Source organism: Dreissena polymorpha, chromosome 5 (genome assembly GCF_020536995.1).
Source record: "Dreissena polymorpha isolate Duluth1 chromosome 5, UMN_Dpol_1.0, whole genome shotgun sequence".
NCBI lineage: Eukaryota > Metazoa > Mollusca > Bivalvia > Myida > Dreissenidae > Dreissena > Dreissena polymorpha.
In genome coordinates this window covers 112,548,667-112,567,611 of record NC_068359.1, presented here as the reverse complement: position 1 = coordinate 112,567,611, position 18,945 = coordinate 112,548,667, and the positions used below count along the sequence as shown (strand labels likewise).

The window sequence follows — 18,945 nt, the reverse complement described above, 5'->3', positions numbered from 1 at the left end:
CGATTGAGACCTTAAAATATTAGTTTATTATACTAACTATACACAAAAAAGTTCAAGCTATACATCTATCTAAACATCAGCATTTGCAATAATGTTAAATTGCAACATCTCCACATCACTGTTTCTACTGCAGGTATTTGATTGAAACTTTACGCGTTTAGGGGTCATTGTGTGAGGTCATGACAATTATTGGACACATTTCAAAATGGGTTGCCCGCTGCATTTTGATATAAGTTTGGTCAATGTCAATATCAATGTTACTAATAATTAATCACATGGTTGCACATAATAACTTCAGTTAGAATGGAAATAGTTTCCTGAAATGTTTTTTAAGCTATTTTACAGGCTTATCGAGTGAGGAATTGCATTTAGGGCCAGTGTTGTCCAAGATCACTGTTACTAAAAATAGCAAATATGATTAGTCTTCATTACTTATGTTTTGGTCACGGAGGTTTTGTGTTGTAATGTTGTGTATAGGCATCAAATTTAGGCCTTTCTCCTAACTTAATTTAATTCAACTAAATCAAAAGGTAAAATCTGGTTCCTTGATATGGTTACATTTCTTGTTTCAATTTATAATTTTTAAGCTTTAGGTTAACATTATATCATAACTACAACACGTATTTATCTATGTCTTTGTTTGTCATTATATGAAGTGACGTACAAAAAATGGTTATACCTGGTAATACTATGAAAACAAGAGAAAGAGCAGGACGTTTTAATGTAAATCTGGAGCCCTGAGAAGGTGTATTTGAAAAAAAACTTTTGGTATTTACAACATGTAAAGTACAGGCATTTTAAAATGGTCAATCTAAGTTACAAGTTACAACATTACAATGAACATGGTTCATGGTTTGATTGCAACTTAATTCTACCCAAATCATATTCCGAATGACATGCATTGTTAATTTCAGGTGAACACCAAGGAGATATTGTTTCAAGATGGGACTGCAGGCAGTGATAAGCCTTCTGTGTTTGGGGATTGCGGTTGCAGGTAAGCAGCAATCCGTCTTTTATATTTTTAACTAACAATAAATATTAGTCATCATAAAATTTCATTCATTCTTTTTTATCATTAGGCCATCCTTAAAACATTGTTTGTTTAGTATATCAAACCAATCTGTCTCCCATAATACACTGACACAATTTTTATTGCGAGGTCTGGATTAAAAAGGTTTTGCCAACTATTCAAAAGTAAAACATATGTTAAGATGTATGTTACGTCTTCTGGGCAATCCTTGTGGAAAGTGGGCATAACAATAAGGAATTGCACCTGTTTTACCCTGGTTTTATGCCCCCGTAAGGGTGGCATATAGCAGTTGAACTGTCCATCAGTCAGTCCGTCTGTCTGTCTGTTTGTCCGTCCGTCCGAAAACTTTGACATTTCACACGAGCATTATCCTGTTATCAGCATGCACATGTTTGTGTTCCAGCAGGGTCAATTTGCGACAATCTTGCTGGACAAACTTCATTTGTGACAACGCAAGTAAAAAGTATCATGTAGCACTGTATGTAGTTCCGTAGACGCAAATCTGTAGAGGTTAACCTAAATTATTCAACATACAGGCTTTTTCCGCTCCATTTTGGGAATACGCCACACTGGAATTTTGGGAATTTCGCGTCGTGAAAAACTCCATTTTGGGAAAAACATTATTCGCACAATTGGCTCTATTTACATGCAATAATTTTTCCCAATTGAGCCAAGAATAAGAATCTTATATACCAAAGAAGCCGTTAACTGGTAAATAACGACTATTTTGATAACTTATTATTAAAAATATTTTTTTTGTTATTCCATTTTTTATTTCCATCGTAATATATTTATTACATAATTGCAGAACATATAATGTATGAAATACATAGTTTTTAATATATTTGTTTCACATTTTTCTCGACATAATTATGATACAAAGCATCAGTGAAGACTATGATTGGTGTGACTAAATATGTTTTAAGTTTCACCAACATGGAATAGAATCACAAAGTTACATAAATATATGGATAGAAAAACAAAAACTAAAAATAAAAAAAAGGAAAGTGTATGTTGCTTTTGGGTAGGTGTACCTATGTTACAAATGTCCAGTGAGTATAACATATATGTAATTTATTTTGTGTTGTCGCTAATAATTCCTCGAGTTTAATTCGATTATTAAAAAAAGATACAAAAGCATCTATTTGCGGTGTTTCTTTTTCCTGTTTGCATTTAAAGATAAAGTATTTAGCCAATAATATTACGGAGTTTATAACGTGTGCATTTTTGGAGTCAGCTATAGTGAAATTACAGAATGATATTTTTTCAAAATTTAGTTCAATGTTTTCTAACCTGTTTGATTTGTTGTCAATAAAGTTTTTGATATCCATCCAATATTTTTGAATGAGGTGACAATCCCAGAATACATGAATATTCGTTTCTGAGTACATATAACAAAAATCGCATAAGGTTGACGGAACGAGATGGCATTTATGTAGGTAAGTGTTGTTTGGTAAAATGTGCATGAGAAATTTATATTGGAAATTTCTAAGTTTGGTGTCAATAGTTAATTTAACTGATTGACTGAAGATAGTTCTTTGATTAATTTCTGGATTATTAAGCGTGTCTTTCCATTTGTCAAATTGTTTGAACTTTTTAGGTTTGTGTTTTAGTAAAAGAGATTTATAAACTAGTTTGCAAGCTTTTGTATGTTCTGTTATTTTGTTAAGCATGTATTCCGGGGTGGTATAAATGATATCGTTTACTTTTAGTTTATTTTTCCAATCGACGGGTATGCTTTTGACAATTTGATGGTATTTTATAAAATCTGCTTTATCTCTTTCATAAAGAATTACTATATCTTGGAAACTGTAAAATTCTCTTTTTCTAAAACCATATATATGTTCAATATATTGAATACCTCTTTCGAACCATGTTTTAATAAAAAAAGTTTTATTTTCGTTTTTTATAAATGTATTATTCCAGATAATTTGCTTTTGTATTGGGATTTCATTTTTTTCTAATGAGACACTGAGCCATCCACAGAGGATGTTTTTTAAGAATTCGGATTTGATGTTAAGGTCTCTAACATCTTTTTCATGGTAGTTTAATTTGAAAATTAACATTCCTCCATAGTTGTTTAGCATATTGGTATATATTCTAATCAGTTTTGAGTCGGGTTGAAATATAAATCTTTTCACCCAACTGGCTTTAAGGGATGTTAAGAATAGGTCAATGTCTAACATTTTTAAACCACCATCGGCATAATCTTGTATGATCTGCTTTCTGGCAATTTTATCAGGTTTTTCATCCCACAGAAATTTGAAACATAGTGTATTTATTTTTGAAATGATTTCTTGGGATGGATTTGGTAAAACTGTTAATGGATATACAAGCTTGGGTATTGCAAAGTTTTTTAAAACTGTGATTTTTCCAATTAACGATAGTTTCCACCGTTTCCATTTATTCAAACAAGTTTCAAAAGCATGAATTTTTTCAGGAAAATTTAATGACATTATTTCTGTTGGTTCGTTACTAAATTCTATCCCTAAAGTTGAGGCGTGTTTAGAGTTCCAAATGAATTGTTTATGTTTGCAAAACTCGATTTGGTTATTTTTGAATGCCCCTATTTTAAGTATTTTACATTTCTGTCTGTTTAATGCAAGTCCGGATATTTCTGCAAATTCTTCTATGATTTTTATTAATGTTTCGAACAATATGCGAGAACCGTCTAGTATGAAAGAAGCGTCATCAGCAAAAAGTGACTGTTTTAGTTCTACATTATTAATTTTTATTCCTTTTACTTCTGTGTTAAGTTCTATGTCTATCGACATTAATTCAATGCAGATAATAAAAAGGTACGGCGATAAAGGACATCCTTGCCTCACCCCTCTTTTTATACAGAAAAACTCCGAAAAATGTCCATTATTTGTAACACGCGATGTTGCATCTTTATAGAATAACTTAACCCACTGTAAAGTGTGTTCGCTAAAACCGAAATGGCGCAGGCATTTAAACATAAATTCATGATCAAGACTGTCGAATGCTTTATTAAAATCAGAAAAAAATATTAGGCCGGTTTCGTTAGATTCATCAATTCGTTGAATAATTTCTTGTAAAAGTCTTACATTTTCGCCAATGTACCTCCCTTTGATAAAGCCGGTTTGGTTTGTACTAATTATGTGATTTAAGAAAGGTTTTATGCGATTGGCAATGGCTTTTGTAGCTATTTTGTAATCCACATTAAGAAGTGAGACAGGCCTCCAGTTATCGATCAAAAGGGTGTCTTTTCCGGTCTTTGGTAGTAAAGTAATTATGCTTTGTTTTTGCAGTTCTGTAAGGTTATTTGTGTCTAAAGAGTAATTAAGAGAATATACAACATATTCCTTAATATCTGTCCAAAATATTTTATAAAATTCTGCAGAGATACCATCAGATCCTGGACTTTTATTGTTCTTCATGTCTAACAATGCTTTAGCGCATTCATGCTGTGATAGATACTTTTGTTCATTTTGCGTTTGTTCTGGACTTATCTTATTGCATATATTCGTAAAGAAAGGTTCATAATTGTTTTTTTCTATATTGGTGTCCTTTTTATAAAGATCTTTATAAAAGTTTGCTGTGTGATTTAGTATGTCTTTTTGGTCTTGTATTATGCTATTATTTTTAGTTTTGAGTTGTTGTATACTTTTGGCTTCTGCTCGTTTTTTTTCCAGATTTGCAAAATATTTTGTGTTTTTTTCGGAGCCTTCAATCCACTGTGCCTTAGCTCGTAGCAGTATTCCTTTTATATTATTTTCAATTAGATTATTTAATTCACTTTTTGAGTCGATCAGTTGTTTGCATTTATCTAAATCATTGCTATTTACTATTAGTTGTTGTTCTAGCTCTGTAATTTTCGATTTAAGTGTTCTTTCCTGTTCCTTTTTCTTCTTATTTATTTTGCTGGCATATTTAATTGTCTCGTCTCGAATGCTTCCTTTAATTATTTCCCACAAAGTATTTGGATTAGCTTCGCGATTGATGTTTGCGATATCCGATATAGACGCCCGGATACAACTTTGATATTCTAGTTCCAATAAATATGAATTATTTATTTTAAAGTATCCTGGACCTCTGCAATATACATGTAGATTCAATTTAATTGATATTATTAAGTGGTCCGATTTGAACCCTGTGGAAATGTTGCAATCTGCGAGACAATTTACAATGTCCTGAGATATTAAAAAATAATCTAAGCGACAAAATATAGGCGGTCGAGTGTTTGAATGCCAAGTGTAAACTTTTTTATGTGGATTTTTTAAACGCCATATATCACATAGGTCATTGTTTTCTATTATTTCTTTTATTTTTTCGTTACATTTTTTATTTGTATCTGATCGACCGTTTAGTTTATCTAACTTATAGTTAATAACAGTGTTAAAATCCCCACCAAGGATTAGTGAATGATCATTATATTTCTGTATATGTATATCCAAAGTGTTAAAAAAATCCGTATTATCCGTGTTTGGACCATAAATATTAAACAAAACAATTCGTTTCCCTTGTATTTCTATTTTCAATAATTGTAGCCTGCCTATTATTATTAATATAAAGTATTATGAACATGTGAGATAAGTGCAGGTTTTTAAATCTGAATTTGGGGAAAAGGCCTGGCTTTTTTTAGGTGAAAAAAATCGTGCGAAGCGCTCGATTTTGAGGAAAATAAGGAAAGTCTTAAATAATCATTAACATATTTTACAGTTTTTAAAACAAATTCAAGGCAACAGATAATTTAATTATGTAACACTTTCTATTTTCTACACCGGATCAGGTTAACTGATATATTTTAAGGTAAAAAAAAATTATTTTTTTTTGGAATTGGGATTCTTTTTTCAATTGGAAAAAAATCAACCAGATTTGCATTGGGAATGGGGCCGAATTTCATACCCGTGGCATAGGGCGGAAAAAGCCTGACATATGACACTCAAACTTTTAAGCATTGTTCCATATGAAATGAAGTTTTGCATGTGCCGTTTGTATTTCGTTTTGGCAGAATAAAATTATCTCGTTTTGGCAGGATTAATATAAATTGTTTAAAAGGTTGTGAGAAGTTGTTTGTAGCATGAAAAAAAACATTATCCATAGCAATCCAGTGTTGTTTTTCTTTCAAATTCGGGTCTGTTATGGAAGACCCAATCCAAATGGAAAAAAAGTATATATATTTCCCAAATGGGACCTAAAAATGCCCAATTGAAGATTTAAAAAAAAGATAAAAAATTAATAAGTCTCAATATTTAATTCATCTTAAATCCAGCTATTTAAGTTCAATTTCATTAAATATAATATTGAAATCACTTTTATTCTAAATTTGTTCTCCAAAAATCTTTGAGAAAAAAATAACCTCCATGTCCACCGTCCCACCCGTCATGTAGTGGGCCCGGTTATGCCAAACAGTCTATTTTTGGGATGGCCTTGATATTATTTAAAAAACAATATCGAAAGTTGTATGTTGTTTTTAAATTCTGTTAATGACTACTGAACATTTAGGTCAATAAATTGTAAGATGACCATAATGCTGATTGAATAAAATATGTAAGGTCTTACATGCTGTCTCACATCTGATGTACTTAATATATTAAATACATGTAATATTACTTGGTTTGTTCAATGAAATGTGTACTCCCTGATTGATCTAATGATGTATTTTTTGTACCAGTAAACCGGCCACCTAACATGGTGAAACATCCAGAAATGGACATTTGGTACAAACCTATGGAATCAGTGGAGATAGCATGCATAGCTGAGGGAATACCAAATCCCATGTAAGTAACGATTTCATGTCATGGCCTTCCAAATAAATTGGCGAGTGAAAGTGTACACTAACATACAATTATATAGTGTGTAGGTTCAGCTTTGCTTTTATGTTGACTGTGCATTGCCAAGTTCTGTTGTTAATACCTGGAAAAATCCATACCCTTTTATAATTAAAGCTCCATTGTCTACGTTACCTGAACAATTATTTTTAATAAAATTATTTTAATATGTCCAATTTTGAAGATCTTTTTCATACCATTGTCATGTTTTGTGTTTTCTTCATTACTTTCTGTTCTGATTCATTTCTTCAATACATTAAGACATACTTCACCGATCAACGCTACCCAGACCTTTAAATTGGCATATTTTGTGATAAGTTAGCACTCTAGTGTTAATACTTATTTATATGATGATAAAACCATACATTTATCAAGACCAGTGAATAATTGATTATACTGTCTTAATATAACTACTTATTGATTAGTAAACCATGATTTTTCTTTCTTACATATGTGTACCAGTAAAGTTTCATGTTTTGATTCAATGTGGTTTAAAAGCTAGCTTAATTGTCCTAATATTATTGTGATAAAATTAAATTCATCTTACTTATATGATATTTAATGGCTATATTTCTTTTTTGTACTAATCTTTTTGGGATTGGGTGTGTTTGAATGTATGTGTTCAACCTTTTTTGTTATTCAGCTATATTTGGAAAAGAAACGGGATCGTTTTCAACCCTAGCGGTAACGATGACAGAGTGGGCCAGTTACCCAATCAAGGCACGATTGTGTTCATTAACCCAGAGCCAAAAGACGAGGGTATTTTCCAGTGCTTTGCAGATAATGGCTATGGTATTGCTGCCTCTGTTCGTGTTAACTTTCGCGAGGCAAAACTGGCCCGGTTTCCCACTGACGAAAGGAAGGTAATCACAAAATTTTGCAGTGATTAATTGTGTAGTCCCCTTCATTTCTCAGGTAGGGGACTATAGGTTTTCCGGAACTTTTCCCCCAGTCGGTCCATATCTCTGTCTAAATCTGGCTTCTGCAATATCTCCAAAAGTTCTTCAGTAAGGTTGATGAAGCTCAGGACATAATTATGTGTATGAAGTGCTATATGGGGAATATGAATGTATTTGAGTTTTTGTCTTTAGTTTCAGAAATAAGTTAAAACTGTTAGAAAATTCTGGATCCTGCAAACAATAAATAAGAACTTAAACTAGGTTTATGAAACTCAGTATGTGGAGTCCACATTGTTCATCTTAAGCTTGTGGTGTAGGCTTTCCATGCCTTGGTATATAAACTTATCTGTAATCAATATAAAACAATTATTTGCTTAGAAGGTCTACATGATGACCAAGTTTTATTTTCCAGATTATTTTCATCATACGGTCATAAAGAGTTATGATCAACACCATGTTTGCAATATCAGGACATACTCAGGGATATGCCCAATTAACCAAGGGCTAGAATAGAGAATATTTGGCCAAATAAAATTGCATTTGTCTACTATATTTTCTTTTTAACTCTCCACAAAACAGCCAAAGATATTTTCATGTTTAATGATAAATTTGGTTAATACAATTTTGAGCCATAACAGGCCCTTAATATCGGCCATTGAAAATGCTTGCCTTTTTTTCTTGCAGCTAGAACTAATTCCAGCTGGTAACTCCGCAACCCTGCAGTGCACGCCCCCTCAGAGCTTCCCACCTGCAGATGTGTACTGGGTGATCAAGGAGCGCGATAACAGATGGCAGGCTATCAACTTTGACAAGAGAGTCAGCATGGACATTGAAGGTAGCAGGCTGCAAAATGTTGTTGTTGTTGTTGTGTTGATAGTTTCTTCAAGTTTGTGGGCCAAATTATGTAAGAACTTGCGTCTGTGGCTTATCAGAAGCTTAATTTGGTTGTGGAATGTTGAAGGAAATATATTATTCTTTTAGTTAGGGTAGACTTCGCCCTCAAAATTGATGAAAGTATACCCGGAACATTTGATGCCTATACATGCGTAATCTTATTGACATTCAACTGTTTTTAATTTTAGGTCGATTGCGAATCACAAATGTGAAGAAATCGGATGAGTATGGTGGGCGAGCCTACGCATGTATGGCCCTGAACTACTTCATGAGGGACAACTCCATTGGACCAGAAATTGAAATAAAAGTCACTGGGTGTAAGGAGAACAATTGATTTCAAGTCAAGATCAAATCTATTTAAATTCAATTTACCAATCATTATAATTCCACTTATTACTATGCCTTCTTTGGTCAATATCTGACAAACACAGTGTGCAGTAAACAAATGTTTGTACAAGACATCAAAAATAATAAAATCTATGGTTTTCAAAAATTGCTAAATGCAAGGTCAAACAAAACCTAAATCAAAAACAAAACCCCTAGTACTGGGTGTATTTGGAAAGATCTTCAGAATGCTTTTAGACTGGGAATCAAACATGATAGACACCGTATGGTAATCTTTGATAATGAATTTACTTCCCCCCCCCCCCTGCTTGACACTTAGTCATAAATTGTACACTAGTGTATTGCTAAACAATATTCCACTTTACTTAACATCAAAAATGGTATATTTTGTTCATAGGTCTCTATTGTATTTTGTTCATAGGTCTCTATCTTTTTTGTTTCAGCTACTGAACAGAAGCATGCTGCGGCTGAGCTGTGGACCTCTCCCAGTGACCAGTTCTTTAAGAAGGGATCCATAGCCCGAATGAAGTGTATTTTCTCGGGAAAGTAAGTACCATATAACGTATATACCATCAGTCATATGATTATTGTTGATTTAAGGTAAAGTATTGTTTATAAATCTATCAGCCACACGCAAGCTCAAGTGTGTCTTCTCCCCAGAGTAAGTGCTGCATAAGGTTCAAGTTATCAGTTTGAATTAGTATTTTTGTGAAGGTAAATATTTGTGTCTTATCGATACCTATGTGTTTATTAATAACTCTGACAATTTTTTTGTATTGATCCAGTGATTTGTTATACAATTAATCCTTTTTTTGTCTAGACATATCCTTAAATGTTAATAAATGGTCAAGTGGCAGGTGTTTTTTTTCCTTCTTTGTGACCCGCCGAAAAACGGCCCTTTCTCCTCTGATTTTTTTTCTCCTCAGCAGGTACATTTTCCCCTAGGTTTCATTCCCCCCCCCATTTTTTTGTTTACTTTAAATACATAAGTTAACCTGATCCAGTGAAAATAGAACATATTGCATGATTAAATTATTTGTTGCCTTGAATTTGTTTTAAAAACAGTAAAATATGCTAAATTGAATATTTTAGACTTTCCTTGTATTCCCCAAAATCAGGCGTTTTGCATGATTTCCCCCAAAATCCGGAATTTCCCGCGATTTTGTTCCCCTCAAAAAAGGCCAGGCCCTTTCTCTAAAATCAGATGAAACCCCATGGCAGTGGAAATCTATGTATCATACTGCCCAAGCGCAATTCCACTCTCTTGCCGTGGTGTAATGGATATGGTGTCCGCCTAGCGACCCGGAGGTCACGGGTTCAATCCCTACTGTAAGAGCGTTTTTTAGATCTCCATCATAGACACCAAGTACTGGTTCAAGGCCCAGGAAACGGACTCTAGAGCGTTTATATAAGCCTAAGGCTTTCGATGCAATCCAGCTAAAATAAATAGGTTTAAACTAATTTCACTCTCTTCTGTGTGCAAATCTTGCATCTTGCAGTAATGGCTTTTTTTGTGATCAGGGCTCCCCTGAATCAAAGTTTTTTGTACCCAAGTTAACAGTAGAATTTTTTTCATTTAAGTTTCTATATGGTATTTTATTTAGAGAATTCTGTATCCAAAGACAATTTTCATGGCAAATAGCGAACAGAATATGCCATTGTCATAGTGATAAAATTTGATAAAGCTAAGAGTGATTATTCAATCCTACCTTCACCCTGCAGCCCAACCCCGGATGTGTACTGGGAGAGGGTCAAGGGCAGCCTGCCTGACCGGGCGTCCATCAAGAGCTTCGGCCAGGAGCTGCAGATCACCGATGTACAGATGGAGGATGCGGGACAGTACCAGTGCATGGGCCTCAACACGGAGTCCAAACAGCGGGCCACCAAGGCCTTTGATGTGGGCATTGAATGTGAGTGAATTTTTATACTCATCATACTTACACTTTTACAGCCGTATTTACAGGTCCTTAAGTTGAAAGGACCCTTTCCCAATTGGCAATGGTAAAAATGTTATGAAATTGATTTTTTAAAGCAGTGTCTAATGTCTAATATATCCACACACAAAAAAATTGCATCTAACTAAGTATATAACTATAATTTAAATGATTTTGTTCTTATAGTTTGAATTATAATAAAGAGTTGTATAAAATGAGCTTTTTCTAAATCAGCAGGCATTTTTTCCAAAAAAGGGCCTACTGTGCTTATTCCAGTTGATGTGCTGTATTTATCAGATCCGAAATAATATGTTAAGTTGCAATTAAACAGCACACTTTCTGTACATATATCAGTCAACTTCAATTTTCCACTTCAGCTGCGCCAGAATGGACAGAGGAACCAAAGAACCAAGAGAAGACGGAAGGGGAGAAGGCCACGTTCATTTGCAAGGCTTTCGGGATACCAGCCCCTGTGATTGAATGGTTCATCAATGGTGTCCCACTGGCGGATTGTAAGTTTATTTTATAGATTAATCCCTGCTAACTGACTTTTGTAAATGTGGTCAGTTTTTGTTCTAGATTGACATTTGAGTAGTCGTGCTAAAGAATTTTTAGCTAGCCTCATCTTTTTTTGAAAAAAAAATTTATGAGCTATTGTCATCACCTTGGCGTCGGCGTCTGGTTAAGTTTTGCGTTTAGGTCCACTTTTCTCATAAAGTATCAATGCTATTGCATTCAAACTTGGTACACTTACTTACTATCATGAGGGGACTGGGCAGGCAAAGTTAGATAACTCATAACGTGCATTTTGACAGAATTATGTGCCCTTGTTATACTTAGAAAATTAAAAAATTTGGTTAAGTTTTCTGTTTAGGTCCATTTTATTCCTAAAGTATCAAAGCTAGTGTTTTCATACTTGCAACACTTACTATCTATCATAAGGGGACTGTGCAGGCAAAGTTATGTAACTCTGACTGGCATTTTGACAGAATAATTGTCCCTTTATACTTAGAAAATTGAAAATTTGGTTAAGTTTTGTGTTTTGGTCCACTTTACCCCTAAAGTATTATAGATATTGCTTTCATACTTGGAACACTCGCAAACTATCATAAGGGGACAGTAAAGGACAAGTTGCATAACTCCGGTTGTCATTTATACGGAATTATGGCCCTTTTTAGACTTAGTAACTTTGAAAATATGGTAAAATTTTGTGTTAAGATCCACTTTACTTCTAAAGTATCAAGGCTATTGCTTTCAAACTTCAAATACTTTCATGCTATCATGAGGGTACTGTACCTGGCAAGTTGAATTTTACCTTGACCTTCGAATGACCTTGACTCTCAAGGTCAAATTATTAAATTTTGCTAAAATTGCCATAACTTCTTTATTTATGATTAGATTTGATTGATACTTTGACAAAACAACTCTTACCTGACATACTACTATAGACTCCACACAAGCCATTAAATGACCACACCAGCACACTATACACCCCTCTCCACTCCACCCTTCCCCCTTTGTGATTGAAATTGAGATAGGTCCCTTCACCTTTAAAAAGAAAAATCGATGAGCAGTCTGCACCCGCAAGGCGGTGCTCTTGTTTTGTTTTTTTTCATGACTTTTTTTGTTTCTTAAAAATAAGGTTTGATGGAAAAACTTCACCAGTTTTGTCACAAATGTCGAAACACATGTTGCATGGGCAGGATATTTTTTTGTCTTATTCAAATACAAAAAAAATAAATTGATTCAACTTTATAGACATATTTATCAGCTTGTGATATCTTGCATATTTGTATTTGCATTGTATTTGTTTTATAGCAAATGGAATGCAGTGGCTATGATGACCTCTGGATGTAAAAATGCTTTTATTTTTACTTTTCAGAGAATCACTATTATTTAATCTCCTTTTAGACGATTTTCCTTATTTTTAATGCCTATGATTACTTTACACAAAACTCCTTACTCTACTGTGTTCCATCGAACAATTTTAGTGAGGTGTTGTAATTGAAATTTTGCCCCCTTGAAAATTTCCAAAATCGCTTTTTTATGCTTTTACATTTTGTAACATTATTTTCAGCCCCTGGTGCTGAGGGTGTAAGGGATCCAAGAATCTACAACAATCCGAGATTTCACAAGGTTGGCGACAACAACATCACCTTGACGAACCTCACGCTTGAGGATCATATGAGCATCCAGTGTAACGCCAGTAACAAGCAAGGCTACGTCTTCTCTAACGTCTACCTCAATGTTATGATAGGTGATCTTATTCGTACTCCATTTCATATTTCCTTGTTCTAAACAATTTTCAGTGCTCAGGCTAGAATTCGAGCAGCTGTCTAGAAAAATGTTGATAAGAATCAATATCATTCCTAATGGATGTATAACCTAATAAATGTCACAAAACAAAAATTGATGACGTTTTTGTAACTTTACCATCTTTTATCTGTATTTGATGTTGCCTCAGGATCAAATCAGCCTGTTTAAAGTATCAGTGGACTTGCTGCCATGATATGGCTGAAATACTGTTAGAAACATTGAAAAATAAGAACACATTATTAATTATTTGAACACATGATAATACACATGCCATTTGTTGCACAGACCAGGCACCCGAGATAGAGCTGGAGCCCCCAGATAGCATCAAGGTTGCTGAGAGTCAGTCAGTTGTCATTCCATGTATAGTACGGGGCAAACCAGACCCGCTGATAGAGTGGTACAGGGACACGACCCTCATCACCGGGGGCAGGTTCAAGATTCTGCCTCTCGGTAGCCTAGAAATATCGGTAAGCATTTTCTGTGGACGCAGTTGACATTCTAGACAAAGTGTGTAGAAGTGTTTAATCGATCGACAAGTATAAAGATGTGATTTCCATATTTTCATTGGTTTGAGTACTTTACAAATTGATCTTAACTTTTCCTGATCTATTGTGTACTTTTTGTTATCTCAGTAAGGATGGTAGGTTTGTTTCTGAAGTGATTTCTTTTAGTAAGGGAATGGATGAACTTTATCATGACTGTTTTATTTAAAGGGAATTTTCTTTTTTTTAAATCTCATTTTTAATGACAAATGACAATAATGTTATGAAGAATAAATATGATGCCCTTCAACAGGATTCAAGCAAAAGCTTGTGGGTACTACAGCAAAGATCATGCTTTTCTAATTGATCGCAAATTATAAACCCTAAATTAGTAATACATGTACAAAGTCTATATTATTTACAAAAACAAACTTTAATAATGATAATGAACCAATAATTTAACATTTTTCTAAGTCAGAAGTATCTTTTCGTTTGTTTTAGCATTGTGTTAACGTTCTTTTTTAATCTTACATATTTTTTTGAAAATCGTCATTATTACAAACTTTGAACAAGTCCTGTTAACATTTTAATTCAGTGACTGTGGGCATTTTTATGTAACCATGATTCAGCTGAAGACACTTACATTTAAATTATAAGGCTGCAAATCTTAATATTGTCATTTCATAAAGAAATGTTTTTGAGTGTAAGATATGTGTTGCAGAAAACCCAGACTTTGATAAAAGTGTAATGACATAGAGACATACTTCTTTTACAGCAAGTGGTAATGGCAGATGCAGGTAGATACCACTGCCAGGCATCAAACAAGTTTGGATTCGTGAAATCAGAAAAGAATTGTTCAGTAGAAGTTAAACGTAAGTAACTGGATCATGAGGGCCCTGACACATTTTTGCAGGCGCCGAATATTAATCACCTCATCAGTCCATTCACAATTTAAATGCTTATTATGTCCCCCACCTCTATAGTGGGGGACATATTGTTTTTGCCCTGTCCGTTGGTTTGTTTGCCCTAATTTAAACAGTTTGTCATAACTGTTGCAATATTGAATAAAGCAACTTCATATTTGGCATGCATTGTGTATCTTGTAGAGCTGCACATTTTGAGTGGTGAAAGGTCAAGGTCATCCTTCACAGACTAAGGTAAAAAACAAATCCAATGGAAGAAATAAACTTTAAAGGGAGATAATTATCTGAACCTGCCAAATGATTAAAAAAAATCAATCAAAGCGGCGCAGTAGGGGATAAAGTGTTTCTGACAAACAAATTTCTTGTGGTTTTTAATATAATCATACTTCCTTAAGGTTACATAAACATAAATATAGTGCCTGGAGTGTAACAGTAAGGTGTAATCTTAACATCAGTTTAATTAGTTAACTGGGTGTTCAAGGCTATACATAACTTTTCAAATCCACTTTGGACAAGTGCCTAACATTGTAGCTTTTCCTGATCAAAATGTTACTGGTCCTGACCTTAAAATATAAAAATGTAAGTTAAGAGTAGTTGTACAAAACATTCTTAGTTATTTTTTTCACAAAAGTTTTTATTTAAAAACTATTTACAACCAAAGCACTACAAAGCACTACTAGAAGAGTGTCTCCTTATGTTGTGTAGAGTGATTACACCTATTTCCGTTTATATAGAAGCACATTTGACTAGAACTTTATATAGCGGCAATTGAAACTGAACAAAAACTGGAAAAAATGAAAAGTGTCTCCTTATGTTGTGTAGAGTGATTACACATATTTCCGTTTATAAAGAAGCACATTTGACTAGAACTTTATATAGTGGCAACTGAAACTGAACAAATACTGGAAAAATTACATTAAGCATAAGCAAGAATGGCATTGCTAAATAAAATAAAAGGAAATGACAACAGCAGCACTGGTAACAACATAACGCTATATTTTAACTTAAATTGTTATTCCACCCAACCCTTATCTTCAATCATGCGACCATTTGTGTCATGAAAACTCTTAAAAAAGTTTTAAACCCTCTTTTTCTTTTGGAATAAAAAATAAAAAAGTGGTAGAAATATGGTCGGTACATATTACATGAGAAATTAATTTAAAAAAAGAATCCAGTGTTATCTGTAGCAATCTTATTGTCAATACAGTATGTTGGTTATTTCAAGAGTAACGGCTTAATTTGATAAATACTCTTATTTTCCAAAATATTTCTTACAAATTTTAACTTTCAGGTAGAACTCGCATAGAACAGTTCCCAGAAGACCTGGAAGTTGTTGCAGGATTCGATGCAAAGTTCACGTGCTCAGGGTCCACAGATTTTGACGAGGCACGCAATATGGTTGTTACCTGGGAGAAAGACGATAAACCTGTTGCTACAAATGAAAATAGGATGACCCAGAACTTCCAGGATAATTCTCTCACCATCTCTGGCACGATTGTTAGAGATTCTGGGCGTTACACCTGCGTCATCAGCAATGGTCTTGACACAGACAGAGCTTTCGCATTCCTTACTGTGAAAGGTGAGTGAATACAGCTTGAATATATATATTGAGGGCTATATTTTTCAATTGAAACCAATACACCAATAGCTATAGAAGCCATGTGTCACCTGCCTGCTGCTATCAAATAAAGCTTTGATGCAAGCAGGGCCCATATACCAACCCATGCTTAGACTTGGAATAAAGAATAGACTTGAAACCAAAAAAAATACTGCAATCATTTGTATATATACAGACTGCTACTGGTGATAATGTTCTTAACAGAATGCTTTGCAGGATCAATTATGTAGATATGTGCAGTTTATGCCAATTTTGGCCAAAATAAAGGCAGTGCTTGAATATTCCAAAAATTGTTTGGTGAATAAGGGGCCTTAGCTGTCAACTGATAAACAGAGTAGCCTGTAAGGGTTATAACTGAAAACTATATGGTAGCCCCAGGGATCTGGACATGGGCAATAAGTATTGTATTACATTGAAATGGTTTCATTACAAACATGATATTTACAATAACACAGTAACAGCAAAAATCCATCACTTGTAATAACTCACGTTTGTAATGCAGCGCGTCCCGACCCCCCAGATAGCGTGGAGATCTATCGATGTCTTGAGAACAGAGCAGAGCTGAAGTGGATCGAGGGCATTGAGAACAATGCTCCTGTCAACTACTTCATTATCCAGTACAACACGACCTTCAACCCCGACCAGTGGGTTTCCGCGGTAACCGTTAACTATACGGAGAATACCGCCATCATTGACCTGTCTCCATGGGTGAATTACACGTTCAGGGTCATTGCCCAGAACAAGATCGGAATGAGTGTCCCTAGTTTGCATACACCAACAGTCTGTCGCACGAATCCGACAGTGCCGTTTAGGAATCCTGCCAACGTGAAGGCCATTGGAGATAGAAGAAATAAATTGAAGATTGAGTGGACAGTAAGTATTTATTTAGATTATCTTGTAGATAACTTAGCTTTAAACATAGTTTTATTTTATCCTGGTGAACAAAATAATTTTGGTTTAACCGCTTGGTTGAAACTGTTGTCTGTCATGTGGAAAAGGTACTTGTAGTTCAAATATAAATATTATCAATATAGAAATCAAGTTCTACAAACGTGGATTCTTAAGTATTTGATGTGTTTATATTGTGTCTATGTAAGAATGGTATTTTATCGTAGGATTTAAATGTTTGGATAAAACTGGAAAGGTTTTTTACCTGTCTTGTTTCAAGGCATATAGATTTTTTTATCAAACTTTGAAATGGAAAAAAGGAGGGTTGAGTGTATCTTTGCAATTTTTTTTCTCATTATAATACAATGACAAGCACACACACATAAGTAAAATAATGTATTTGGTTTTCATCAGCCAATGAATCAAATGGAGCACAATGGGCGTGGCTTCAAATACTCGCTCACCTATCACCGCTCTGGCCAGCAACCCCAGACCCTACTTATAGATGACTGGCGTAACAACAGTGTAGAGATAAATGCCAATGACCCATATGAACCATACCAGGTCAAAATACAGGCCAAGAACAGCATGGGCGATTCCTCCGCCAACGTGAATAATTACACTCTGTATTCATATGAAGACGGTAAGTTTTATGAATTGCTTTAAAAAGTGGAAAATAATACAATTAAACGTTTATATTTATAATTTCAGGTAACTTTAATTGTGTAATCTTTAGAAAAAAAAATGGACATATGTTTTGCACCTATCTTCAAGGCCAGTGTCCAATTGTTCATGGTTGCAACTTGGTACATTTTATTTTAATGGCATAAATACGTTACCTGCTATCTATTCCAAGGGGGTTTTCTCATCCGGAAATTAATCAAGCTGGGAACCGGCCCACTCCATACTGAACTTATAGACAAGGTTAAACATAGTGCAATGCAACCCAGGAAAAAAAAAACAAGTAACCAGCCCTCAATTTTCTTTCCGGATCGATCAGGTGTATACAAGCCTTTTTATGGCTCGGAATTGAAAATTGTTTTTCGATTTATTTCACTTGGTTGAATGGGGTTTTGAATAAATAGATAAATTGTGTATGTTATCTTTCTACTATTCATTCGGATTATTTTATGTGGAAGTAATGGAATTTTGTTTCATTTGTGAAGGTAAGCCATGCCTGCTTTTATTGAACAATGGTTTATTTCTACTATGCTGGGTGTTTTAGGCGCGAACCAGCACGCGCAAAACGTGTTCTTCTAATACGTTATGAGATTGTGCAAAGCATGTTCGTTTTTCTAATACATTGACAGAGTGTCTATCATTTTCCATTGTGTGCAATAATGATTTTAACGTTCCATATGACAATCTAGTTGATGGTCATTTTATTTTTCATCTGTTTTGAATTAAACTTTTGTTTAATTTATGATCTAAGGCAGTGGTACTATACGTACAATTGACTTTTTCTTTTACAATAATAACTAAAAGAATGTTTATTATTTTCATTATGGGCAAATAATGATTTTGTGTGCCGTATGATAATCTGGTCTATGACCAGTTTATTGTTGACTTATTTTTCATATATCGACTACATGATGGTCGCAGATACAAGAGTTGAGAAGAACGGACATTGGTCAAGACGTTGACCGAAACGGGCTTTATGCCGGCAGTCAGTCGATGTCAGACCATATGGCTCCCGCCATACTTCGGTCTTTGGCCATCCGGTTAAGACGTTGACCAAAACGGGCTTATGCTGTCAGTCGGTCGACGTCAGACCATATGGCGGCCGCCATACGTTGGTCTTTGCCGGAGGACGTTGATCAC

At 34.4% G+C, this 18,945-nt stretch overlaps 2 protein-coding genes across 3 annotated transcripts in view; both read left to right on the top strand.

The window, feature by feature from the left end:
- LOC127880903 (E3 ubiquitin/ISG15 ligase TRIM25-like) overlaps positions 1–18,945 on the top strand; it is a 285,579-nt gene that overhangs the window by 108,708 nt on the left and 157,926 nt on the right. The window lies entirely within an intron of this gene.
- The window catches only part of LOC127880899 (neuroglian-like), a 136,238-nt gene that overhangs the window by 4,280 nt on the left and 113,013 nt on the right, over positions 1–18,945 (top strand). Inside the window, exons 2-15 of the mRNA XM_052428385.1 lie at positions 915–994; positions 6,669–6,774; positions 7,469–7,688; positions 8,409–8,559; positions 8,807–8,935; positions 9,407–9,509; positions 10,686–10,873; positions 11,275–11,409; positions 12,975–13,154; positions 13,499–13,680; positions 14,471–14,567; positions 15,910–16,197; positions 16,739–17,109; positions 17,539–17,767. Coding sequence (XP_052284345.1) covers positions 943–994; positions 6,669–6,774; positions 7,469–7,688; positions 8,409–8,559; positions 8,807–8,935; positions 9,407–9,509; positions 10,686–10,873; positions 11,275–11,409; positions 12,975–13,154; positions 13,499–13,680; positions 14,471–14,567; positions 15,910–16,197; positions 16,739–17,109; positions 17,539–17,767 — 2,431 coding nt within the window. The 5' untranslated portion in view covers positions 915–942. The remainder of the gene's footprint in view (positions 1–914; positions 995–6,668; positions 6,775–7,468; positions 7,689–8,408; positions 8,560–8,806; positions 8,936–9,406; positions 9,510–10,685; positions 10,874–11,274; positions 11,410–12,974; positions 13,155–13,498; positions 13,681–14,470; positions 14,568–15,909; positions 16,198–16,738; positions 17,110–17,538; positions 17,768–18,945) is intronic.